This window comes from Micropterus salmoides, unplaced genomic scaffold (assembly GCF_014851395.1).
Source record: "Micropterus salmoides isolate LMB-PRFRI ecotype aquatic unplaced genomic scaffold, ASM1485139v1 Ms_hic_scaffold_17, whole genome shotgun sequence".
Lineage (NCBI taxonomy): Eukaryota > Metazoa > Chordata > Actinopteri > Centrarchiformes > Centrarchidae > Micropterus > Micropterus salmoides.
In genome coordinates this window covers 18,407,643-18,434,238 of record NW_024040817.1, presented here as the reverse complement: position 1 = coordinate 18,434,238, position 26,596 = coordinate 18,407,643, and the positions used below count along the sequence as shown (strand labels likewise).

The following is a 26,596-nucleotide window of genomic DNA, read 5'->3' as shown; positions in this document are numbered from 1 at the left end:
GAACACTTCCATACATAGCAGGCACAAAGAAAATATATTGATTATATATTTATAGGTGTATGTATAGAAGGATAAAAGATCACACGACGAAGAAGAAAAAGAAAAGTCACCAAGCTATTTAAATATAGATCATTTTATTCCAATTTTGAGTAAATGGTGTTGAAATTCTGAAGTAAAGGTTTTATTATCAACAGGACCTTTGCATTTAAATAGTAACAATTTACATGCCTTCATCCAGTGACAATGAAAAGCTTCCTTAAAAAGTTTTTTTTGTCATTTAGTTTTTCATATTTCCCTTGTAAGAAATAGTTCAAGTATAAAAATTCCCAACATTGTAAAATAGCCCATCTGATGAATATTAAGCAAAAGAAGCACAGCTACTGAAACCTTGACGACAACTATACATTCTAGTGGAGAAAGCAGCATTTTAGCTTGTTTTTTTGTCAGAATTATTATTGTTTTTTCCTCTTATCTAAACACAGAAGAGGCCGAGTACAATCTGCATGCAAACAGGCCTGCATTTAAATAAAGGTTTCTTCCCTACAAAAGGCATAAAGGCATTAAGCTAATATTTAATGTCATGTTCTGAAGAAAAAGATAAAAAATAAAAGTACAGTGCACATAACAGTGTCTTAAATAACTCCTACATCAACATTTTTGGTTGAGTATGTTAATAATAATAATAATTATAATAATATTATTACTAAAACTAATCAATAACTTATATATGCCTTGAGATGAGTACATAATGATATTATTAATACAGTACCGCCACTAAGTCTCTACTCTCAGAGCGTCAACATAGTCAACCCTCAAAAATAAATATCTTAAATAGTAGATTTCTTTTCTTCTTTTTTTCTGGTTTTCTTTTCTCTTAAATAGCAGTAAAAATGTAAGGCACACAGACCAACATAACGTCAAAGAGTCAAACCCCCCTGTCCTCTCCATCCCACCTGGTGTTCTTGACAGACATGAGGCAGGCCAGTTGTTGGGGTGGCTTTGGTGAAAGCGTGTGTGTGTGTGTATGTGTGTGTGTGCATGTGTGTTTGTGTGAGCGTGCTTGTGGAGTGTGTACCTGACACCAGACTACAGCAGCACAGAGGTGGAAGTGCTGACAGCTGCAGGGCTGACTGACTGGTAGGTTGGGGGTGGGGGTCTGCTATGGGGCTCTGTGTTAGGTGGAGGGGTGTGAAGTTGGTTCCCAAATGTGCCCGGCCGGGGATTAAAATGTGACAGCTCGACAAACGAGCACAAGTGATGCGTTCTTTCCAGAGTGATCTGTCTGTGTGGCGCTGGAGCGGCTCTGTCCACCCCCACCAGCAGCTGCTCTCTCCCTCTGTTCTTTCACTTTTTCTTTCTCTCCATCCCAGAGCCACACAGAAACACAACTGTGCTGCCTTTGTCTTTGACTGCTATGTGTGCAACTCTGGATGCATGTGTCAGTGAACGTGTGAGGGAAACATGTGGAAAAGCGACTGATTTAGTGTTTCTCATTGTCTGAAGCCATTTTCAACCTCTCTCCTTTTGTCAGTGCGTTTGTTGTGTTTGCCAAGTCCCCCTTTAGTCCAAGAATCAAAGTCAGAGTTGATGACATTTTCAGTTTTTTTGTTTCTTTTCTTTGTTGTTTTGTCTCCTGGAGATTTGTTTGCTTTGAACAGGTCAAGAGGTCGAGACACAGAGTAAAAAAAAGGGACATTCAGCATCAGGAAGATAAATAAAAGGTAGTTCTTCAAATATGTGTGACACGACGAGTTACGACTGCTCGACTTCCTGACAGAGGTCACATAATAATAGCTAACACGTTGGAAACGGTTCCATTTCCCTGATTATCAGAAAATATTAACTCCAAAAAATGCACTTGAAAAGACAAAAAGAACAAGAAGAGCCCCCAATGTGTAACAATGACAATAATAAATATAAATGTTATGAGGGCATCAAATAATCAAAAACACCTATGGAAAACCACAAGTGATAAAAAGAGAACAGTTTCCTAAACTAACGTTAAAGACAGCAATAGGACTTAAAGGCTTAGTTCAACACCTATACCAACCACAGGGATTAGTTCCTGCATTTCTTCTCTAGAAATAAGTACTCTACTACAATGATAATTGTAATGATAATAATAATAATAATAATAATAATAATAATAATAATAAATAATAATAGAAATAAAAACAACAATAATAATAGTAAATCATTTTCCATTATTTGTTCTGCGACTTTTTTTCATTTTCTCGTTTTTTGGTTGAAGCACAGCAAGTTGGAAAGTTACTGTAAAAAGTTCCCATCTCACCATCATCATCATCATCATCATCATCATCACCTTTTTAAAGCAACTCAGCCTCTGAGTTGCTGACACGCCCACCCTTAATGCCACTCCCTCTTCCTTTTCCTTTGGTGCGCCCTGTCGTGACCAATCAGCTGTGGCCGGGGGTGGGCCTCCTCACTCTGCATGTCCAGTGGTTGCAGTGGCTGCTATTGCATGCGGTCAGCTTGCAGCTGCTGAGGCTGGTACTGACCAAAGGCTGCGGCCGCAGCAGCAGCGGAGCCCGGGGCAGCGGTGGCTAAAGGCTGCTGGACTGCATAACCATAGCCAGCAGTAGCCATATAGCCTGCAGCGGCAGGGGATGCGGCGTAAGGATACTGCTCGTATGCGGCGGCGGCTGCAGCACTGGCTGCGGCTGCAGAATACTGCGCGTAAGCAGCTCCAGTGTAGTCGATGTAGGGGGAAGAAGCAGTGGCAGGTGCAGCGGCAGCAGGTTGCACATGAGGGATGACCATACTAGGCTGAACGAAGGCCTGAGGGTACACATAGTGGGCCGGGATTCTGTGAAACAAACAGATGACAGGTTAGTTTTATTCACCCAGTCTGAGTAATAGCACCCACCCTAAAACCCAAACCCAACTCCATCACACTGCGGCCAAGCGCCCTCCCACCACCCAGCCCAATTTAATCCACCAGTCAAGAACACCAAGGAAATGCCTGCTAGTAGGGATTAGAACAATATAGGGTTGCCAAAATAGAAAAGAAAACTGGATGGTGAGGAAAACGTAACCTCTGAGTCAGTCAAATCTACTGAAAAATCACATCTGGAGGAGGATGATGTCATGTTCTTAATGAGATACAACATGGGAATGGTTTCTGTTTTAGTCAGTGCTGAGTTTGTAGTTGTGGAGACTGAAATCCAGAAAGGCAGAGGGAGGCGAGATGAAAAGAAAAGGTTGGGAATCTGTAACCTGGAGCTCATTTGTCCGTCACATGTGGATTTGGTTCTGGTGCTGTCCTCCTGCCTGCTGGAGGGCGAGCGGATGGGGAAGAGAGGGAGGGGAGGCTTACAGTGCCGGGGGCGGGGGGTACGGACAGAGGAGATGAGCCCAGGGAAGCATTGTGAACATGTCACTGCCACTTTGACAGCTGGACAGTTTTCAAAAAAGGGACGCTGCTGGCCATTTCCCCCTCTGTGTCGGGACAAAGAGCCGGGGAGGCAGCGGGGGTAGTCGGGACTAGGCTCCGCACCCAGAGGGATGTTTCGATTAAATAAACTATCATGAACAATGAGCACATTCTGCCCCCCATGACATAGCCTTATCCCGCCCTCAGACTCTATAAGGTCTGGAAACTCAGTCGGACAGCAAACGTGAGGGGAAATTTTGAAATTTACACGACTGGTACAGTCAAACTTTTGACTGTATGTGGAAGCAAGAAGAGAAAACTTTAAGAATTTGAATTTCTGATGTCTCGAAACAAACCTCCCTCCAGTTTAAAGATAAAACAGTCCAAATCAATCTCTGTTTAATTTACATAAAATGAAAAGCATCATTCAGAAACAATTTCATATTGGTTGCACAAACAACAACAGTCATGTGACTGTAGTTTGAATGAAGGTTGCTTAAAAATCTGTTGAGAGAAAAATTAAAGAAACCAAATATAATCAGCTGTCTGCAAAAATATGAACATCAAGTGGTCATTTGTTTTTAGTCTGGATTGGGAGAGAAGAGAGGAGGTGCAGGAAATGTTAAAGGTTGAAAGGCAGGATCTATCGTGGCAACCCTATTGTCAGCACTCCATTATCCAATCCAACCCACATCTCAACCGAAAACAGTGCGCCAGGAGAAAAACAGGAAAAACAAAACAACAGCAAGGCGTCAGAGAGGAAGAAATATGTAAAAATAGTCCACCTCGACTAGACTGATTACAGAAACAACAGCAAGGGCGCAGCACAATCACACAACAGAAAAGACTCAATAAAGAAAAGGGAAGGTATAAACTGAGTAAGTGGGTGTGTAGAGGTTTGGTGAGGCTGTCGGTAAAGGTGCTCAGTGTTTTATACTCAATTGTACCATTTATACAAAATGGTACACAAACATACAAACACATACGCAGGATAGACTTATTTTTGAAGGCCAGGAACAAAATGTCTGCATTGAAAAGACTTAGTGTTTTCCTCCAGGGTTACTCTAATTGGAAAATCCTCAGACACAGCACTTTTATCATCATGTGACACCAAAACTCTCCTTTGAAACCCGCGGTAATGAATCTCAGCAGGGCAAGGCAGCTGTCCAGGATGACTTTAGAGGACTCCATCTCTAAAACTGGCTGAATAAGTAACACCCACACAAAACAGTGGAGATTTCCTGTCTGTTATCTGTTATTATATTATTTACAATGGCTGTTTGGTACTGATTTAAACATACAAGCCTGAGATATGTAGACCTTTCAGACCTGTTAGATAGATAGAGACGTTTCATAAAAGCTGATAAATTCTGCATCTGTTGGGGCTGACGTTGGGGCTACCTGTACATAGGGCCACTGCAATTCAGCAGGAGAGCAATATCTCAGCTGCTAACAATACGTTACTGTATTATTTCATACATTGTTTTACAGATTTAGTAATCTACACACTTTATATTATTTATCTGTATATTTAGAATCTTGTTTTTTTTTAAGCTCAAACTTTTTACATTTATAATTTTGTTTGTTTTATTTGTTTTTTGGGAATGCACTGTCTGGGTTGCACTCAATTTCGTTGTACTCTGTGCAATGACAATAAAGGAATCTAAATCTGAATCTGAAGACTACACGGGTGGAGGTGTTGAGCTAGAAAGAAGTGAGCTTACCAGACTTCCGCTCCTCATCTCTGCTTTAGGCTACCGGCTCAAGGCTACATTAGCAGCTAGCATAACAAACCTGGATCTCTGTCCCAGTGAATTTCGCATACAGCTTCTTTAAAGAAACAGCTAATATTTCCCCCAAACTTTCAGTCACAAAATTTTTAACAACAGCTACTGTACACGATTGAGTGTAGAGGCTGCAGCTCAGACATTAACTTTTCTTTGACTGTCTAACATGTTAAAAATGAACTTTGAGTGGTATATACTCCATGTCTCCACTACTCTTGAAATCAAACTCCTCGCTCAGTGCGTTTAGCGGTCTCTAATTTCCCCACTACCACTGTATCTATGGGATGGTTGGGAAGACTAACACACATATACAAGCATGTGCACACACACACACACACACACACACACACACACACACATGGCATAAGAGGTTTTGGCCATGGCCAACGCTCTGGATGACCCATCCACCATACTAAAAAAATGTCTGCAGGTACCTATAGTGTAATGACGTGTTTCTGTGTGTGTGTGTGTGTGTGTGTGTGTGTGTGTGTGTGTGTGTGTCTTTACTGGAATGCCGTGTTCACACAAACCAGTGGTCATTAAAGTTCAAGGCTAAATAGAGGTTCTCTGCCATCGTACATGCCGTCTGCAGAGGGAGATAGCACAAGTACAAACATACACTGAGGCGAGAGGATCTAATGTGTGTGAGGTGATGTGTTTGTGCTAATGCTGGGCAACAATTAAAATTTTTAATCGCGATTAAAATTAAAATGTGATTTTCTTGCGATTAATCGCAATTAATCACATTGTTATATGCAAAATTTAATAATGAATTCTAAAGTAGTGTATTTTACTTTTTTTATTTTCACTTTTAATTTAAATGTACTGCTATATACACAAAAGTGCAATCACATGTGGTTTTACAAATTACTTTTTACCAGCAGTATTCCCTTTACACAGTAGCAATAAAATATTTGTTGTAAATCTCAACTTGAGCATTAATGTAATCAAATCAAATATAAAACCAAACTTTCAAAATAATAATAGGCCAAGGTTAATAATAATAAAAACGGCATTAACATGAGATAAAATAATTGTCGGTGTTAATTAATGTGTTAACGCGATAATAATGCCCAGACCCTAGTTTGTGCTCAGTGGTTGTGTGTGTTTGTGCACCATGAAAGTGTTTTGATTGAGCTGCTCGTAAGACTTTTGTTATTATGACTGAGAAACAGTCATAATCCACATATAGACGGCGACTTGGATCAGGTTAGTTTGTGTGGCTCGTTCACCAATTGCTCTGTACTGAAGTTTGTTAATGACAAAACTACCGACTATGTACAATACCAATTCAAACTGTAATCAAATCAAGATCGGAGAGTACGCTGAGACAATTCAGAAAAGGTTTTCAATTCAAAATCCTCACATGATGATGCTAAGTTTGAAACCTGCTCCCACAGTTTTCTTATAAATATTTGCAGTTATTTTAGTGCCATTTGTAGCTGTTAGAGTCACACCTTCTTACAGTTAAAGTATTTGGGACACAACATTATCACCTTTTCATTTGGCTAATATGTATAGTTTTTAGCATTGGCGGCCTTAAGCATCTGGTGGCCCATTTTAAGAGCAAACGCCTCCAGAGAAATGAGGCTTAGAGTTAAAAGTGTGTCAACCCATCCCAGTTACTACAGAGGGATGCAAAGAGGACAGTCTATATAATGACGTCATACTAAACGCTGTGCAATATTCATGTTTTGTTGCCACAGCAGCTACAGTCAACAAAAGTAACTAATGCATGAGAAGTGAAGGAGATGAAGAGGGAGTGACAGCGCCTGGACGAGAGAGAGAGATGTGACCAGCCACAACCAGTTCATCATGGTTTACAATAATGCAGTGTAGTGAGGATGCAGACGTTTAATAGAGGAGACAAATGTATCCATAACGCAGATCTATCCGTCTGTCTGTCTGTCACTGTTAACAGAGACTCCAGTCTGCAGCGTAGTTCATACACTTCACTGATGTCTGTCCATATTCATGCTCCCTCTCTCTCGCTTGCTCGCATGAGATCTCGCTCTCTCTTTTATTATCAATTGATGTTTTTTTTATAATACCTGGTTTTAGTGGTGCTGACGGGGTTGCAGCACTCCTTTGTCCCGTGTCTGTCTCTACATGTTAAATGGAATAAGCCGTTTATTGGGTGGGTATTATTCAATTCTTGCGTCAGTCTTGGCCCTGTGGAAGGCGGGGCCTGTTTCAATTGAAACAGGTGAAACATAGCTAAGGCCGCCAATGGGTTTTAGCAACATCATGCCCTTGAATTTTGGTATTTTATGAGATGTCCCTGTTTGGATCATCTTAAACTGTCTTTTAAAATCGGAGGAGCGCTTTGACCATAATTTGTATGGAGTGGGGGTAGATTTACATATTCATGGTGCCAGTACTGTTTGACAGCAAAGATGGAAAATTTGTTACTAAAGTGAGCACACTTCAGTTGGCAAACCAGCGACCCAGTGATTACTAGATGGCACGCTCTTCCACCTGAGCCCCAGCTGGAAATTTTTGTTGTTGTACAGATTTGAGACAAGAATTTTTGCTGTTTTGGGGCTTCCACTGGAGTTTCCATTGTAAGCAAACTTTCACTTTGAGTTTGCTTATGAGGAATACAAACTGCCAAACCTCAGCATACATGGCTTTGGAGACAGAGAGCAAAGGATATCCTTTTGATGGATATGTCTTGCATCATTACACTCACAATTATATTCCTGCTCTGAAAACCTGTTCTCTTGTCCTGCATGCTCTCAAAACTGGACTTGCTGATTGATTACTGCTCAAAATTGGTTTGTACTTGGCCGAATCTTTAGTAGTAGTCACTAGTGATTCACTTCCATATATTATAATATATATATAAAATGCAACGCTTTCACGTGCATGCTGATTTTGAAAGACAAACTAACAGATGGTTCTGGTTGAAATACAATGGTTAAGATGTATGTAAATGCACATGGACAGGTTGTATGTTTTTGTGGCCCCTAAAACACCCACTCTGACCCTGTTTAAATGGCCCCTGCTCTGCTCTTACATGACAGAGAGATGCTCCCGCACTGTCACCAGACCCCCCACCCCGACACACACACACACACACACACACGCACACATACACAAAACAGAGCTTCATGCGTCTGCAGTGTCAGCATTCGGGGCTTTGTGTGGCACAATGGGTGAGCTTGTTTTCCTTAACACCACAAGCCCATGTGACGAAAGCTTGTTCCGAGAGAATGAGAGAGAGAGAGAGAGACATCCAGACATTTGTTTGTGTCACACTGGAGACTTTGGTGAGCTGAGCTGAAAATGGGCATGCATATGATGGACAAAGACACACACACACACACACACACACTTGCGCATACATGCATATGTATAAATATTACTATCACTAAAGCTCACTTTATAACTGATTGGCTTGTCACTGATTCAGAAGACGTCCACATACACATTTCTGATTGGTAAATGGTACTTCAACATCCCCAAGTCTTGCATATGTGGTGTAGAGAAGAGCAAAGACAAAGCAAGATAGAGAAAGGAAGAAAGACAAGAGAGCTGTAATTAACTGACAGGGTGAACCAGCAGCTATATGGCAAAGAGAGACACTTTCATAGTGAATTTGTTGCTGCTTCGTGTGTTAATGTAAGAAACTGCTAGTAACACTAGGAAGATGCTAATAAGCACACACAAGCAGTGATGGGTTTTGTTATTTTGAGGGGATAATGTGAGGAATGAGAGTAAGGAGGTGATGGGGGGGACATAAAATCACACAGAAAATTCACCACTCACTCCAACAAGACAGCCAAAAAAACACATGAAACAGCACATCCTGTTAAACAGAACAGGTCAACCACAAGCTAAAAGCAATATAAAAAAAACCTTTGCTCTTCCTTGGCAAAGTTAACACGCTTCCACAAAAAAAGGAAAAAAGAACACCCCAAAAATTCAATCAATCCAGCTTTTTTTTTTTTGGTCATTAAAGTAAGAAAGCACACGGTTTAGCTAACAACACCACTTCATAACCGCACACAAAGCTCTAAGTTCTATTCAAGTAAAATAAAACAAAAAAGGTCAAAACCCACGTACATGCATCTATAATCACCATTTTGAGAGCTTGTTTGTGTGTGTCTGAGTCTACAGGTTATTCCTTTCTCTGATCTGTGATTATGTTCGCAGAACTATTCCACAAACCAGCACAGTTAGCTTAACCGAGAGCGAGCCTGTCGAACCAGAGAAAGATAGATAACATTGAGTCAGGCTGGAAGTTTCCATCATTGTCCACTCAGCACACACACACACGTACACACACACACGTACACACACACACACACACACACACACACACACACACACACACACACACACACACACACACACACATTTTTACAAACAGGCAAACCTAGAAAAGGCAGTCTGACAGGCTGTTTGGTGGACAGTGATACAGAACAAAGCTACATACGACTTAATGTCCACCTCTAATAATCAGCCATCAATTATGTTTGGGAAGGAATAGGGATAAAAGGCAAAAAACATCAGGCTGATAGTATTAAGTATCACAAATTAGAGAGAATTTACAATTAAAACATGTTTGAATAATTTTGTCTCTACTTAAGAAATGTGTACATCCCAACATTCCTCTAAAATACATGTGCACTCATCAGCCCTTACCCATAAGGCCTTTGGATGAACGCAGGGTGAATTTGGGGAACACCAAAGGTAAAACCTGCAAAACAGAGGAAATAACAAGAAAAAAAGTATTCAGACAGCATTAAAAAATAAGTTTACTCTACTTTTCTTTACTTATGTCTGGCTAAATAACATGAGCCAAGTAACCTAATAACCTCCTAACATGTTCTTACATCTGCTGCCGCTGCCTAGAAAAACAAGTGAACCCGGGGGTGAATATCAGTATGGATTGACTTGATTTTCTTGCTTGCTGCTTGCTGCTTTGCCAATAAAACCAAAACCACACTCCCAAACAAACGCTGTGGGAACAAAGACACTTATACCTGCTATCTGATTTGTTCATCTTGAAATTTTGCTCATTTTAACAACCACATCTGCTCATGTCTGAATGCACATTTTGATTGATTGCTGAGGAAATTCAAATGCATATGTTTTTTGTTTTGTATCAGTCCTCGTTTCTTTACCTGGCTGCATCACACGAGGCTTGGCCCCCAGGTAGGCCAAGTTGACGTTGGCCTTCCTGCCGTCAATTATTGGGTTGGGGTCCTTACAGGCCCGGTCTGCAGCCGAGCGGTCGGCCATCGTCACCTGACAGGGGAGGGAGAAACACAGAGCATGAGAAAGATGTGGATAACTGAAGCAGGCGTGTAAGTGAGGTTGAGGTTCCTTTTCTGCAGACTCAACAGGTTGACCTAACAACACATACTGTATAGTTAGAGTGCATGTGCGTTTATAACACAAAGAGACAAATATAATTTTGTAGAGGCATACAGATGTGTGTGAAACTTTCTGTGTGTGTCCCTGCGCATGTGGCCTTTATTAGCAGCAAGTATTTGGCTGCACACACATCCATCACCCTCATGTGGATGTGTTGAAACTATCAGCAGTGAATAGGAGCCAGGCTGAGATGACTGACTGAACATGGCTCCATTGTCGCTCCCATTACAACAACCACACTTTATCAGGGCTACTGCGCTCAGAGCTTCACGAGACAGGACCTCTCTTTTTCACACTCTTTTGCAACTGGCAAGTGGCCTGGCCAAAAGCCTTTTTAGGGAGAAAATAAAGGAAAAGAGAAAGAATGATGCATGAATATGGTGTCACTACAAAACTAAAGAGAAGATATGAGGATTAAATACACCTCAGAGAAATATTTGTGTCCACATACAAATACAGATATTTGTGCATATCAAGGGTGACTGTGCAGTTTTTCCACATCCTCTACTGGTAATATGTGCCAGAGTTAATTCTCATGTTTTGGTGTCTAGATCCCTCTTTAAGCAGCCCTGTTACATGTATATGTATGCAGAAGTTCCAGTGTTGTACACAAGAGTGTAAATAAATTAAACTGTCAGTAAAGAGATATTTTAATACTCAGTGAGTGGCATTGAGCAGCTTGCTGCTGAAATGCTTTTTGTCTGCCAGGTTTTATGACAAGTGGGAGCAAAATATTTTACGAAAGTTAGGAGCAAAGTTGTAAACAGCTTAGAGGTTATGAAACCAGCGTAACCGCAAACAAAACTGCTCTGTAACATAAAGTCATCATCATGAGTTTTTTCCCCTCAGCCCACCAGAGCTGTCACTGTAAGGGCAGCTCACTTTAAAACGTGTGAGGGCGCATAGCAAAGCGCAACAAGTTTGTGAGTGCGAGATTGCAACAGACGCCAGAGTTAAATTTGAGTAGGACACTGCTTATCAAAACATTAGTATCTCATGACTGCCGATGTATTAAAGTTAGTCATGATGTTGTGACAGACAGCAACAGCCGCGCAGTCGTATTATTTCCTACATGCGTGAAAGTGTGCAGGAGTTACATTCTGTATAAAACTGAAGTAGTAGTAGTAAGACGTGTTACTACAAAGGGATACTTACGAATCCATAACCCCTAGACTTGCCGGTCTGTCTGTCGGTGATGACCACCGCTTCTTCAATCTCACCAAACACCTCAAAATATTTCCTGAGACTTGAATCCGTGGTGTGGTAGGGAAGACCCCCGACAAAAATCTTCGTATAGGTCGTGTCCTTTTGCGTGGTGTGCATCGTTAGTGCAAAATACAATAAATAGGAACAATAAAAATAAAAAGTATAGTGCAATGTCTCCTTATCAATAATTCTTTGGATGAAGAGAGAGAGAAAGAGAGATCAGCTGGCTCTTTAACTTTTTCAGAAGAGAAAACAAAACAAAAACTCGACAAAAGTGAAGCCTGGAGGTAGATTTATGTTCCGACAGTGAAGAGGGGAGTTATATGGAGCGGATTGTCCCAGCGAGACCATCAGGTGTTTCCAGCTCTTCTTGGTAACTCTGCTGTCTAACTAAATAGGTTGGGGACCCATTCCTAAAAGCGCTGCTCCTAACTCCACCCAGCTTTCAGTCCATCTCTGCCCGCCCACCAGCGCGCACAAACAGCTGGGAAACTGGAGCTCCGAAAAAGATCCCGGCTGCCTTTGCTGGAATCACGTTAATTTCATCAGGGGCCAAAAAAACCTGATTCTACTCATGACATGTTGGTGAAAAATATGAGCACAGGCTTGTAGTATAGTTCATGTGAAAATGTGTCAAACAGAGGACATATCAATATCTATATTTTCTCTCTTTGGCGAGATAAAACGTAGATCAGGGTCTCTATAAGTTTACATCGATTAGGCCTCCTGCAAAACAGCCGGTCAAGGCGGGTTGGACAGACACATCACAGCAGTAGTGAGCAGAGAGACAGGTGTAGCTTTGAGGCTCCACTGGAAGGACCAAACTTAAAGACAGTCCACTTGTGGGACGTTGACGGAGTTTAGGCAAGTTTCCTTCTCTGTTTTAACGGTTTCCTTCACTTTAAGGGGTTCTGCCATTACAGCCTTGAATGAATGAATGAACTTACAACAAGTTTAAAAAATCATATCTGACAACATTTTAACAAGTAGTGCTCCCTACTTCGCTTTTAGGGTCGTTGGGATGTTGACGTGGTGCTGAATGAAGCCTTATCATCGTAAAAAGATGGTGAAAGGATAACATTTCAATAATTAAATCATTGTTGTGACAAAAGCGCCGTGCGTCATATGGCACAGCTATTATGATGGGAAAGGATCAAGTAAAACACCGAGAGATCAATTCAATCAAGAGTCTCTGCACATCAATGATTAAAATAACTTGTGAACCTCCTCTGCACTGGGCGGCCTGTTGGATGGACGACCAGCATGAGTGATTCACCTCCGGTAATGCGAGAGGGAACTCTGCGGTTAATCATTCATGGCGGCTCCGCTTCTGTGAGCCCTCTGTTCCTGGCCTACATATATCCTGTCTCCCCATGTAACACGGTGAGCTGACACATTTGCACACGGGAACAGCATTATGCAAGTAGGCTATTTGATGTGGGGTAATAAAAAGATGTGTGCAAAACCTCGAAGGCTACCTGCCGATGACAGGTTACGTGACTCAAGCGCACCAAAATGGCACTTGTAGAAATGTTTGGCTGATTGTATCCTATCCTAACTCCAACCAAAATATATATATATATTTTTTTGTTGAGTATGACGAGGGCCAATGCGCGCTGTCACCTCCATCTGAATGTGAATTGCCACTGCAGGACAACCAGATGACAAAGAAATGCAACCTGATAGAGCATCTTGTTGCGGTGCTGCACTCACTATTTTATTCATGCGGCCACACGCGCTTAAAAGTCCGAGTGGAGGATCGTGTTTCCCAGCTCAACAATGGGGTTGCGGTCAGGTTGCGTACAATTGTTGTCTTCTGTTCATGTGCAGCATGCTGACTAGTCTGAATCCTCTTATACTTTGACAATAACAGGCTGTGGAGCCATTGAACACTTACTTAATTTCCCAGTATTCTTTAGAAATACTCCCTGACACCTCAACATCACATGTAGCCTACAGGGAATATGTGTCAGCAGCCTGGTTCCCATCTAAGCTGGCCCCTTAATTTACTTCAAACATACATTTGACATGATAATATACTGTTACTTTGTGCCTTAGCACACACCTGTCGGGCAGAGACACGCTAAAGGTCAAAGGTCACTGGAACAGCTGAATAGCCAGTGCTAGCAGTCACACTGAGGTCATAGCTACTCAAACTCTCAGAAAAATAAAAACTTAGCCTGGGTAATGAGTTAATTTTATAAAGTTTTAACATTCTCACAGATCACTGAGCTCCCACAAACAACACATAGGGAAAATGTGAACTTTATTGATCAACATGTTGCCAGAACCTCCTTCTAGTAGCTTACGTTATAGATGAGGTGCCCTGACTTTAGGGAGTTGCGATACAACTGTAACCCACTGAAACAGCGCCATCTTATGTCCAGCGGCGCAACCACAGTACACCCTTAACAGGGAGACTTAACAATTTCATATTTTACAATTAAATGTAGAAAGAAAAGAAAAGAAAAAGTTCCTTAAAATTAACTTTGTGTATTGGCAAGAACATTAAGCTGTCATCACATTTATTTAAGAATTTACTAAGGGAAATTATATTGCATTGCATTCCTTTGTGCTTATTACTGAGCTACAATATTATTAGGCTACAACAGTTTATGGGCTGAATGCACGTCCCTGCAGAGAAAATAGTACTTTTTCATGAAAGCACAAACAATATCTTCAACTGTAGGGATAATCACAGCTTAATTGCATCTGTTAATTTCTTACAATACATAACAATGTATAGCCTACATTATACATTTCTTTACATTTTTGTTTTTACAAGTTTCAACAGGCCTCTCGTCTGTGCAAAAGGAATAATTTTGGCTCTCTCCCTCTCTCTTTTTTAATAGTGCTGATTCATGGTTCATTTTTGTAAGAAAATTAAAAGATCTCCTCTTTGTCCTCTGCATGTTGAAAGCTAGAATCACTCTCCAGCTGTTCCTTCCTGAGCTCCTCCACGTGGGTCAGTTCCACCTCCTCCTCCCCGTCATTGTCTTCACTTATTCTATCTGCACCTTCACCTCTATTATCTCCACTCTCTCCCCCCCCCCTTCTCCTTTCTCTCCTGTTGGCTTTGCTCATTTCCTCTCTGCTGTCACCTCCAGGCTCTCTAACCCTCTCCCCGCCCTCAGCCGCCTTGCATGGGACCTGGCTGCGAGGCGGTGGATCTAGGGGGTCCAGGTTGAGAGGATGCTGTAGCAGCTCCACAGGGGTGAGGGCTGCATCCTCGTCCACCACCTCTGTGCTCGAGGTGGGGGCAGGGCAACGAACACGGGCTGACTTGGTCCTCAAACGTGTCTTGAGCTCGTCTTCCCTTAACTGAGAGTGTGAAGGGAACACAAGCAAAAAACATAAGAAAAAGTGAGAGGGGGAGACGGAGAGAAACAGCTGAGGTGTTCAGGTAAATGATGACACACACACACACAGACTTGACCTTGCGTCTCTCTTCAGCAAGTCTTATCTTCTCCTCAATCACTTCTCTGCTGGGGAGACTTTGCTCCTTGGCTTTCAGGGACTCCAGTCTGGCAGGAGGTCTTCGTCTGACCACCTCTCTGTCATCCAGCTGATACACACACACACACACACACACACACACACACACACACACACACACACACACACACACACACACACAGCAGGGGGAGACAGAGGACAGACAATCTCAGAATTACAAATGAATGCACTTCCACGCAAACATACTGACCTCACCTTCCTGTGAAAAATAATTGGCAACACAAATCAATGTCCTATACAAAATTAACTTTAATACTTTGGTATAAACTTTACTATACATTCTTTAGTTGTGAATTATTCCAGGACAGAAATTTTCAAATGGGTGGCCAGTCAATGAGACCAATGTTAGTTTTTTCAGTCTTCAGTTCAAATGTGTTTTTACACAGCAGACATTTTAGCATTAAAAGTGCCGTGATAGCCAATAACATTAAACATTTAGGTGTGCTAGTACACCATGTTGGGCTATTGGTTCATTTAAATGGGAAAGAGGTATAATTAAAGGTACCATTTGTAAGAAGGTGAAGCAATTAACATTTATTAATCTCTTTGTATTGCCAATGTGTGAATAGACTGTACCATATTTTAAAAAATTTGACTTTCTCGGTTGCCCATAATAGCCTGTGGAAAACGCTTTCTCTTCCGCTCCCCTACAGTGTGCAACGCTAGCTAACATTAACTTAAAAATGGAGTCCGCTAACATCAACAAACAGCCTGCACCCACCACAACACAGGGTCCAACACAAAGTCCAAAGTCAAAGCTGCCATTACTGTAAAGCATGTGAAATACATTGTGATATTGTGCTTTTAGTTGGCTAATGTTAGCTAACGTAAGTGTACTTGCTAACACAGATGAAGTACTAGCTAGCTAACACAGCAAAATACTGTCTTGAGTGCATAACGTCAGCTAATTCATCCAAACTCCCGGGGCTGATCTGGCCGGTAGATTTGCTGGATTTGCTAGAGTGCTGGCGCAAGCAACAGGATGCTGACTGCAGTTCAGTTAATGCACACCAGTGTCATTAAAAACAAGGGTTACACATATAACCTTTCATATTATTAGTAACACCTAGGCTTTTTTGTTGCAAGAAATACATGTTGTGAAAAAGGCCTGTTAGTTACCATATAGTATTATGGTCTTTTCTTTTTACATAACCCTCAATTAATAGACGTGTTACTACCTGTGTGCTGTAGGCTACTCTATAGTAGCCAAGGTCACCTATTGGCCACATCTTGGTCCAGTCATTGATTCATTTTCATATTTTAATGTTATTTGAGAACCTAATATTTGTCATTTAATGTTTTTTATTTTTCATTCAGATTGTGAGAAAGTAGAGAGAAACAGAACAGGATGCTTGATGAGGATGTTAAGAGGGTAGCTTTCTCTGTCCATGCCATATTTTGGTTTTCAGCCCGCAACTTTTCTGTTTTGGTTCACTCCAAACACTCCAATGACTTTGTTTATGGCCACAGCAGATCCAACAAACACAGTTAGCGAATAGCTGGTGCCTGGTGAACATAGTGGAGCATTTAGAAGCTAAAGTTGGTAGAGACCAAAAACAGTGCTAATTAAACTGAATATTGAACTCAGTTGGACAGAAACTTGACTTCAGAGTAATGCTAGTGTTGCTCCGTATCTGCTGGATGTGTAAATAGGCAACTGTTTGTCTGCTGTTGGCCATATCAACTAGAAAGTCATAATGCATTAGTCTTGTTTCCACTGCCCCCAATTATTGCAGGTTTAGGTAATTAAGTACTTCTGTTAGTAATAATAATAGTAGTAGCAATATTAGATTTGCAGGCAAATTTACTGACCTCATCTAAGCAGCAATGTCTGTTCTGAGACTTGAGTATAAGCTTATCCAATGGTGACTAAATCCAATATCACAATATGTTTGAAAGATGATTGAAAACTAGCTAGAGTAGTTAGATCTGCTCAGAAGAATTTAATGCAGCTTTTAAAACTATGGAATTTCTGGTATAATGTCACTATATTAAAACAATCAAAGTTAATATCTAGTCTAATATCACAATATTGGTATTATGTTCTCCACTTCTACCCAAGTTTAAACCAGTGTGCACCAGGTACCCACCATGATGCTATAAGCCTCTCCAGCCCTGCCTCCCCTCTCTCTGGTCTGTCCCACTGGGATGATACCCTGGTTCAGCAGCTCCTCCAGGATCTCACTGGACTTTGGGCGCTCCTGCACTGTGCTGTCCTGCTGCAGGAAGCCTGCAAGACACACGAAATAAAAACACTTTAGGTTGTTTCCTCTGGATTTTCTCTACACGCTCTGTTTTATTCAGCATGTTTGGGGCACATGCTCACCGTCTTGTGTAATTCTGTCAGCCTCACGTTCTCTGACACTTGTTAGAGCAGGGAGTTTTCTGGGTACTGCTCCAGGTAACACAGGCATCTCCCTGTTCTCCATCACCACTCCGCTGTCTGTGGTGCCCTTCGACACGGCCGAGTCTCCACGACCATCCAGTTTACTTCCTGTCTCATCCTGACAGCAAAGAGACACACTATGAATGCATGAAACATGGCACAAGACATTTTTTTTAACCTCTGACCTCATTCTTTTTGTTTTCCCAGACATGATGTGGTCATGGTGACATCTGTGTGTTGACACATTGTCATGAACACAGTAGCTCAGGAACAATAATGATACACAGCAGGTAACCCCTACAAATTACATCATCATCGAGTTTGAAAACGAACTGGTATGCACTAGCCTGTAAGTGTATACTGTAACCAGTGAAAAAAGTATAGTACTAAGTAGAATGTTTTACTTGAGAATTTACATTTAACGCCCCTTTATACGTCTAATCCACTGCATTTCAGAGGGAAATATTGTACTTTTTGTTTTACATCACTCTGACAGCTACAGTCACTTCACAGAAGATTTTACATACAAAACATGATTATAGGGCTGCACAATTAGTTGACATGTTTGGTACAGACCTCAACATACGTCCTACATCATGATTTTAATAATTTCTTCAGTGAAAACTAAAATTGTGAAGCAAATTCCCACTAATAGTGAATCATATCACAAATTGTAACAGCCGTCAAAATAAGCTAGAACTACAGCTTTAAAATGCTACTTACATGTTTACATCAATCATAATAATAATACAACAGTATGGTGTGTATTATAACGCTGAAATTAGCTGCATTATGAGTACTTTTACCTTTGATATGTTAAGTTTCTTACAAAATCTCTGTACTCCAGTGACCTTTTGAATGTACATGAATATTTGAGTTATACTATATATTTGAGTTTGGAGTTTCACCCCAAATATTTAGATAATTAATGGAGAACATACGGTACTGTATTTTGTTATGTATTGTGTGAACAGCTTAAGAGGTTTTGTGATGTAAAAACTAAAAAAATTAAAACTGACCAATTAACACCAAAACCATGCCCTAATTTATACCTTAAAAGGGCCCTAATTTAATTTAATAAAGGTGAAAATTCAGGGATGTTTTTTTTTGTAATCTGATCAATGTTATAGGGTTTTTACTCCTTATAAACCCCCCAAACCATAACTAACATTAACAGATACCTCAATAAATTGCAATTCATTAGGCTACTGTCTACTTCAAATCTCATAAAATGTTAAAATTTTGTATTAATGGATTTATAAGGGATTCTGCTTTGTATTGTCCGCATAATGAACACTGGACACTTTAAGTACATAGAGGAGGTGGACGAGGACGCTGCCCTCACCCCCTGAAAATAAGACTTTTACTTGCTATAAAGTATTTTTACTTTGTGATATTGCTAGTTTTACATTGGTAGCTACTTCTCCCACCATTGGCTTTATTACCACCAAAGTTTTTTTAACATTGTCACATGCTGTGTTTTTATAGGTATTACAAATTAAGTAACTCAGTAAGATGCACAAACTAGTGACAGTACAGTTCTGGATACTTGGTCAACTCTTCCTTTAGGGTCACAAAATTTTATGGCACACAGATTCCGGCGTAACACCTGTTCCGGCTACTTTACGATACTTAAGTGTTAACTGCAGCTTACTGTTGTACTTTTCTGGGTTACAGTTATAGACAATACACCCGTTTTGAACCCCACTCCTCAATTTTAGCTAAACATAACTGAAAGTGGCGGGTCTTGTGAGACGCAGCCTACCTCGTCTTCATTCACCTCTTCCGGTCTCAAAGGTTGGACCACAGTGTTTGTGGAGTTGCCGCATCCCATGTTCACCTCAAAGCAAAGACGTGAAATAAGTCAGTAAAACTAACAAATGTCAGGTTTAATTGCACCTCGGTGTGTTTTTCCTCTGTTATTTGATCCGTGTAGCCTTGCATTCCTACACACACACACACCCCCGGACACAGTCTCCACGGACCCGGTGCGTTGCTAAGGGCCGTTGCTACAATAACTGTGACCCGGCGAAAGAGATGACACCCAGGAACAAGCTGAGGGTGTCAGAGTCAGGGCACTACAAAACACCGTCGTCCTGAAGGCAAAATACTGAATTATTTATCCATTTGGGCAATTTACTGAAACTTCTCAAAAGTCTAAAAATACTGCAGTCAGTATCAAATCATTCCCAACTTGGTATAAAGCAGGCACCAGCCCTGGAGGCCCCAGTGGTGTCTGCTGGTGCATCCTCTTCCTAAATAAACTTTTGCATTATTTGTTGTCAGTGGCAAATACATACATCTTCTTGTTTGGGAATGTGCACAGAAAGCACAGTATCACCTGAAATAGGGGCCTCATTCTCAAGATGGGTCTGGCATTATTATTCCGTCTTTTCTACATGTCTTGTAAAGGTGCCTTGTTTCAATACTTATATAGTTCAAATTACTAGATTAATTTGCGTTCAACTAAATTGCCACACACAGAAGGGACCAGAGTCTACTTTGCCCCCAAGGGCAAGAAAATAATCAGCAGGAGTAAATTCTATATAAACTAGTAGCATAAACTCCCTTATCTCCCTTTGGTATAACTGATATTTATGCCTACAGATGTAAAGACAGTGGGCAAAATAAAGAAAATCTACCATAGACAAGTGAAGAAACTTAATTTCAACTACACACTACTTGATAGGTGACTGATCAGGGTAGACATATTAAGCTGAGTGAGAATTGGCTTTATCAGCTATAAAAGAGTTCTGTTATTCAACAGTTTGCATGAGTTTTGTAGCAACAAAATGAATGTAGTCTACATGTGTTTAAATAAATAAGCATATTTTTGAGAGGTATACTGATTCTAGACCAGCCAATGTAATATTGCTTTGAAGTACTTTATTAAATTTTGCAACACCACATGGAAGATACCACAGGGGAGCAGTGGGCTCCAGGCTCTACTGTAAGTAGGAGGTGGCGCTGGAGTGGCCCGCGGCTGTGCAGAGCCTGGGCTTATTGGCGAGGACCACAGTGGTATTGAGTGCAGGCAGGAAACTCTGGTGCAGGTTCTTGCACCTCTGCTGCACCTCCAGGGCACGAGCATTTTTGGTCAGTTTGTCCTCCAGATTGATCAGGCGCCTGCGTGTGAGATCCGGGTGCTGCCTATAGATAAAGTTTAACATAAAAATGAGTCAGATCGGGACACTGAAGACAACAGTCAAAATGGCAGGCCACAGCTTGTACAGTTTGGCATCATCCATTAGTGAATGGACAGACTTACTGAGAGCACTTCAGTACTGGGTAAAGTCCAGCTGCCATCAGTTGTCAGATCATATTTCTCCAGCGTGAGGCTGATGTAGGGCTGGAGGAACAGGAGAAGACAGTTAAAGCCATTGTGTTTTCACAGTGGTTAACAGAGAATCTGTGACTGCAGCCACATCATATTAACTGTATCTGCCTGCCGAACACTTACCTGGTCCAGGCAAAGCTCATGTCTGGGTCTTTGGCTGAGGATGTCCAGGCAGAAGGTGGCCTGATGCAGCTTAGAATCACAGTTCCTGATCTGACCCACCACTTTCTGTATGTCCTGTGTAACATCAGAAATCTCCTCCCTTATCTGGAGATTACAGAATGCGAACATCACAAAAAGTGAGATACAATTTACCTGTGGAATGGCAGATTGTGTAAATTGTGACTACACTCTAATAGACTGACCCGCTGACTCTCCCGTTTCCTGGACCTTGTTCAGCTCATTGATCTTCTTCCTCAGGGCAACGTCTGTGCCGTGGCGCTGGCACTCCAGGGCATTTTTTAGCTATAATGGAAGAGAGAGACAACGATGCACAGTGGAACCAGCGAAACATTCACTGGAATTCAGGTTCAAAAATTCAAAACTATCCTCTATTTAATGACTTAAACCTAGATTGTTGAGATAATACATTATAACAAAAGAGTTGTAAACTTCGGGTTAGTTTTCAAAGATGTCTTACATTGGCCAGGGTAAAGCCCAGGTTTCCCCTGAAGGAGGAAGAGTCCTTAATCAGGTTATCAGCCGTCAGCCTCAGGTCCTTGCAGTGGGACAGCCATTTGTCGTAGCTCACATGGTTGGGCTTGTACTGAATGGCCGGGAGCTGGGAGGTCGAGGTGTTGAGGTTGTGAGTGATGCATTTGGTGGTGAGCTTGATGGCTTTGCCCTTGTCCTGAAAATCTGCCAGCAGCTGAGCACGGATCTCCTTGAGAGAGCTGGGTGGTGCAATACCTTGCAGCTCTCACACTTTTGTTCTCTTTGCTCTTTATTATTATTATCATTATTATTATTATTTATTCTGCCGTTTTTTGGCATCTATCTTCTCCTGTACCGCTTGTCCTACAAGTCGTCTCCCATTCACTCCCTGTTGTAGCTGCAGGCTGAGGTCTCCCCGTGTCACTAATTCTTCTGTTTGGAGTTTGGGCACAAGAGGTATATTTTTATGCTCAGCTACTCAAGCTCTAACCAAAAAGTCCAAAATGATAGCTGTAAATACACTTTTTGCATCAACAACACATCAAATTGTATCATTACAATCAGGCTGGTGGTGCAGTTAGTTAGTGATCAGTCTCTGGAGCAGCACTTCCATTCCAATTGTGGCTTTGAATCCTGCAGCGGGCACCAGTGTTAACTGGTTTCAGCTTTAAACACCTGTAGCCTATGGTGTTTGAACTTAATCATAACAAACTAAATATGGTGACCACAAATTCCTCGGGTTGCAATGTTAGTACATTATAGCTTTAAACTTTACACAGCTGTTTGTTGTTAGAACTTAATGTTGCTAATTTATTCCGCTGATTTTTGGTATCTATCTTCTCCTGTACCGTTTGTCCTACAAACATGGTTTCAACTTCAAATTGTACATCATCTTCATGAGATGGGTGCAATTACCTGTGTTGTTGATATCTGTAATGGTTGATTTTATATTAATATTTTTATGCATTTTAAAATGACTGTGTTCCTATGAAGGGAAGGCTTTCAAGTTTCTTTGTCAATCATGTCTTATTCTGACAAAAAAATGGCTCCTAAGCACCAATAGAAGGCATGTTTTGCTCTGTGATGGCTACTCCACTGTTGAAGAATAAAATAAATGAACAACCAAAGAATTGTGCTGTGAAAGACTTGATAGCTTGATAACTCAATAGCTGTGATGGCGCGATGGATAAAACACAGGCCTTTGGTGTGAGCGACCTGGGTTCAATTCCCCACTGTGACCCATCCACCATTGTGTCCCTGAGCAAGACACTTAACCCCTAGTTGCTCCAGAGGCGTGCGAACTCTGACATGTATAGCAACTGTAAGTTGCTTTGGATAAAGGTGTCAGATAAATGTATGTTTATTTATTTTATTCTTCAACAGCGCAGTAGCCATCACAGAAGATATGTTTATAAGCAAAACATGCCTTCTATTGGTGCTTAGGAGCCAGTTTTTTTTTAGAATAAGACATGAATGACAAAGAAACTTGAAAGCCTTCCCTTCACAGTGTATCACAGTAATAGATTCTGTTGGGCCCCATTTGATCTCTGTTTTCAACAGCTCCCTATCTACTGGTTGTGTCCCTGATTATTTTAAAACGGCTTGCGTGAACCCACTTTTAAAGAAACCTGGTTTAGATCCCTCCCTCCCACATAATTTTAGACCAATTTCAAAACTGCCTTTTATTGCAAAGATTCTAGAAAGAATTGTGTCCAAACAGCTGCTCACTGTGCTGGAAAATAACAAATTATTTGAAAAGTTTCAGTCTGGTTTTAGGAAGTACCACAGCACTGAGACTGCCCTGTTTAAAGTCACCAATGACCTTTTAATGTCTGCTGATGAAGGTATGTGCTCAGTCCTTGTACTCCTGGACCTTAGCGCTGCTTTTGACACCATTGATCACAACATCATGTTAGACAGACTGAGGCACTGGGTGGGGATCTCTGGTACTGCCCTAGAATGGTTTTCATCCTACCTGTCAAATAGGAAGTTTTGCGTGTCTGTAAACAACTATGTCTCTTCATTCTGTCCAGTTAAATATGGTGTGCCTCAGGGGTCGGTCTTAGGACCCATTTTGTTTTCCTTGTATCTGCTTCCCCTTGGACATATTATCCATAAACATGGCATTTCTTTTCATATTTATGCTGATGACACACAAATATACTTGCCCGTCAGATCCACAGACCCTGGAATGCTGAGTTCACTTAACAACTGCCTTTGTGAAGTTAAAAAATGGATGTCAAATAATTTCCTCCAGCTGAACTCAGACAAAACAGAAATCCTGGTCATCGGGTCTCAGCAGATGGCAAATCAAATACTGCCATCTGCTGGTTCCCTAGTAAATCACATTAAGCCTGTGGCAAAGAACCTTGGTGTTTGGTTTGATAGTAATTTAAATTTCGAGCAGCACACCACAAAGCTTGTTCAATCATGTTTTTATCAACTTAGAAATATAGCTAAAATTCGATCTATGTTAACTTTTAAGGACACCGAGACCATTTTACACGCCTTCATCTCATCACGCCTGGATTATTGCAACAGCCTTTTCACCTGTTTAACCCAAAAATCTATTGATCGACTCCAGACTGTCCAGAACTCAGCTGCCAGGCTTTTAACCAGAACAAAGAAATATGACCACATTACTCCTATTTTAGCTTCATTAAACTGGCTCCCAGTATGTTTTAGAATTGACTTTAAAATTCTATTGATCACTTTTAAAGCTCTTCATGGCCTCTCGCCTTGTTATATTTCTGACCTTTTAGTCCCATACGCACCAGCACGAACCTTGAGATCCTCGGGCAGAGGTCTGTTGTCTGTTCCAGAGTCTCGACTGAAAACTAAAGGGGACAGAGCGTTTGCTGTCAGGGCCCCGAGGCTCTGGAACAGCCTGAGGAAATCAGGTCGGCGGAGTCAGTGAACTCTTTTAAGTCCCTTCTTAAAACATACTTTTATAGGAGAGCTTTTCCCGATCTTATTTGACTTTATTTTATCCCTTTTATTTTATTGTATTTTACTAATTTTATATTAAATTTTCATGCTCTTATCTTTTTTTGTATTATTCTTTACACTTGTTAAAGCACTTTGTAACTTGTTTTTGAAAAGTGCTCTACAAATAAGGATTATTATTATCATTATTATTATTATTATTATCTGAGTAGTCCAGTGGTGGAGGTCTTGCTCTTGCTCCGGATTCTAGGGATTGATGGACAAAACCCTGCTCACAGCAGGTTAACCAAACTTAACACATATGTTTGCTGAACAAGTGTGTAGCACATCATTGAATCTATTAGCTGATGGAGCCGCACATTGCACCGACAGCGGTAGCAATCGTAAAAAATAGCTGTTAGCTCTCACACGCATTTTATCAGTATATAAGGATATTTGTAGATAAAGAAAACCTGGATCTCAGCTCAGTATTAAGATGTTTGTACCATTTGCCAGGCATGGTAGAAGAACTGTATTTTTGCGATTACCATTTTTAAAGAAGCTTTAAATTAAGGAGTAGTAAGAGGTGCAACATTCAAAACGCTGAAACAAAACATCCAAGTTAATAATTAATAATTCTGGATCTGTCTGTTGGACCTTAGTTTGTTGAGCAGGATGCAGATCTGCTTGTGGAGCAGTTCTCTGATCTCATTGGTCAGCTGCTCTTCCTTCTTCAGCTCGATGAGGACGCGGCCCTGTCTCAGGCCTGCGCAGCTCTGACTGTTACTGAGCGCCATACAGTCATTCATGAGCAGACTGTACAGCTGCTTCTCCTGGAGACAGCACTCAGCGGTGTCTTTCGCCTGAACACATATTTCCAACACAGGGACACGAGAGCAACAATGAAGACTGATACTATATATATATATATATATATATTATATATACATATACATATATATATATATATACACACATACTTATACTACGAGTAAAATAGGACACTGTAGTGCAGTATTAGTTAAGACTCCTGCTACTTTGTAACTCTTTAACAGTGTTGTACTTTGTGCTCAAAAAACTAACTTAAGTTTTTATTGGTTTGCTATATATATATATATATATGTACCAGCTCCATGGCACTGATTTCCTGGTCTACTCGCTCGATGCTCTCAGATATCTGGGCCTGCCACCGGCTGACTTCTGTATGCTGAGAGCTGAGATGCCTCATTGTGCACCAAGTGGCAGAGGGGAGCTACAAACAACAACAAAAAAATTATAGAAAAGACACAAATTAATACACCTGAATATTAAAAAAAATTGAAAACCGCTAATCAAATTTTCTTCAAATAGCTGCACCCTACAGGCCACTTTGCAAAGGACTTAGGTCAGGTAATTTACTATGTAAATATAGTGGGAGGATCAGCAGATGCTCTTTACCTGTGAAATATCTTCACCCAGGGTGCAAGTAATTTCTGAGTCCAGCTTCAGCATTTTGTTCCTCTGAGGCGGTGGTCTGCTGGTCAGCAGGTTTTTGGCGGCAGACAGGACAGGCAGAGTGAATCTGACCTCTGGCCTCTGCTGGTCCTCTTTCAGTTCATGATGTTGCCTAACAGTGTGACAAGCGTTTATGATGTAATAAAACTTTATTTTGCCTCTATGATTTTGTCAAATGTATTCAGTGTTTGACGAAATGCTGAGTAGGGTACTTTTGACCTCCTCTTTTGCTCAGGGACACATTCTTCCATTTCTTACATGTCCGTGAATCTTTGTTAAGTTTATGTTTTAGTTGTTCATTCTTTTTATGTTTATACAAATATAAATATGTTAAGTTTGCTGAGAAAATAAAAGCAGCTGTGAGAGGATGTTTGTTTTTCTCACAGCTTTTTAGAAAGCATTAAATCTCTTACATGCAGTTCTATATAGATACTTCAACAAAGGTCAACATTTTAGTTACTACTGATATCCATACTGCATTATTTTTATTTATACATCCCTCTCTCTAATAC

The 26,596-nt window shown here is 40.9% G+C and overlaps 2 protein-coding genes and 1 pseudogene across 2 annotated transcripts; all 3 read right to left on the bottom strand.

Moving 5' to 3' along the window:
• Positions 1-117: 117 nt before the first annotated feature.
• On the bottom strand, positions 118-12,172 carry rbm24a (RNA binding motif protein 24a). Its single transcript, XM_038725532.1, has 4 exons — positions 11,722-12,172; positions 10,314-10,437; positions 9,832-9,886; positions 118-2,827 (listed from the first exon to the last, which is right to left on the bottom strand). The coding sequence occupies exons 1-4, from the start codon at positions 11,887-11,889 to the stop codon at positions 2,476-2,478; spliced, it is 699 nt and encodes a 232-aa protein (XP_038581460.1). The 5' UTR covers positions 11,890-12,172; the 3' UTR covers positions 118-2,475.
• Positions 12,173-14,021: 1,849 nt separating this feature from the next.
• On the bottom strand, positions 14,022-19,611 carry stmnd1 (stathmin domain containing 1). Its single transcript, XM_038724074.1, has 5 exons — positions 19,440-19,611; positions 17,615-17,792; positions 17,379-17,518; positions 15,209-15,337; positions 14,022-15,093 (listed from the first exon to the last, which is right to left on the bottom strand). The coding sequence occupies exons 1-5, from the start codon at positions 19,506-19,508 to the stop codon at positions 14,656-14,658; spliced, it is 954 nt and encodes a 317-aa protein (XP_038580002.1). The 5' UTR covers positions 19,509-19,611; the 3' UTR covers positions 14,022-14,655.
• Positions 19,612-20,619: 1,008 nt separating this feature from the next.
• Positions 20,620-26,335, bottom strand: LOC119907777 (annotated as a pseudogene).
• Between the last annotated feature and the right edge of the window lie 261 nt (positions 26,336-26,596).

What these genes read in the sequence shown, in the direction of transcription:
- rbm24a (XM_038725532.1), bottom strand. Translation starts at nt 11,889, where the DNA reads ATGCACACCACGCAAAAGGACACGACCTATACGAAGATTTTTGTCGGG. An exon ending in AGTCTAGGGGTTATGGATTC is followed by an intron (nt 10,438 to 11,721) that starts GTAAGTATCCCT and finishes CTCCCCTGTCAG; the next exon opens with GTGACGATGGCCGACCGCTC. An exon ending in GCCTCGTGTGATGCAGCCAG is followed by an intron (nt 9,887 to 10,313) that starts GTAAAGAAACGA and finishes TCTGTTTTGCAG; the next exon opens with GTTTTACCTTTGGTGTTCCC.
- stmnd1 (XM_038724074.1), bottom strand. Translation starts at nt 19,508, where the DNA reads ATGGGATGCGGCAACTCCACAAACACTGTGGTCCAACCTTTGAGACCG. An exon ending in TGACAGAATTACACAAGACG is followed by an intron (nt 17,519 to 17,614) that starts GTGAGCATGTGC and finishes TGTGTCTTGCAG; the next exon opens with GCTTCCTGCAGCAGGACAGC. An exon ending in TTGCTGAAGAGAGACGCAAG is followed by an intron (nt 15,094 to 15,208) that starts GTCAAGTCTGTG and finishes TCACACTCTCAG; the next exon opens with TTAAGGGAAGACGAGCTCAA.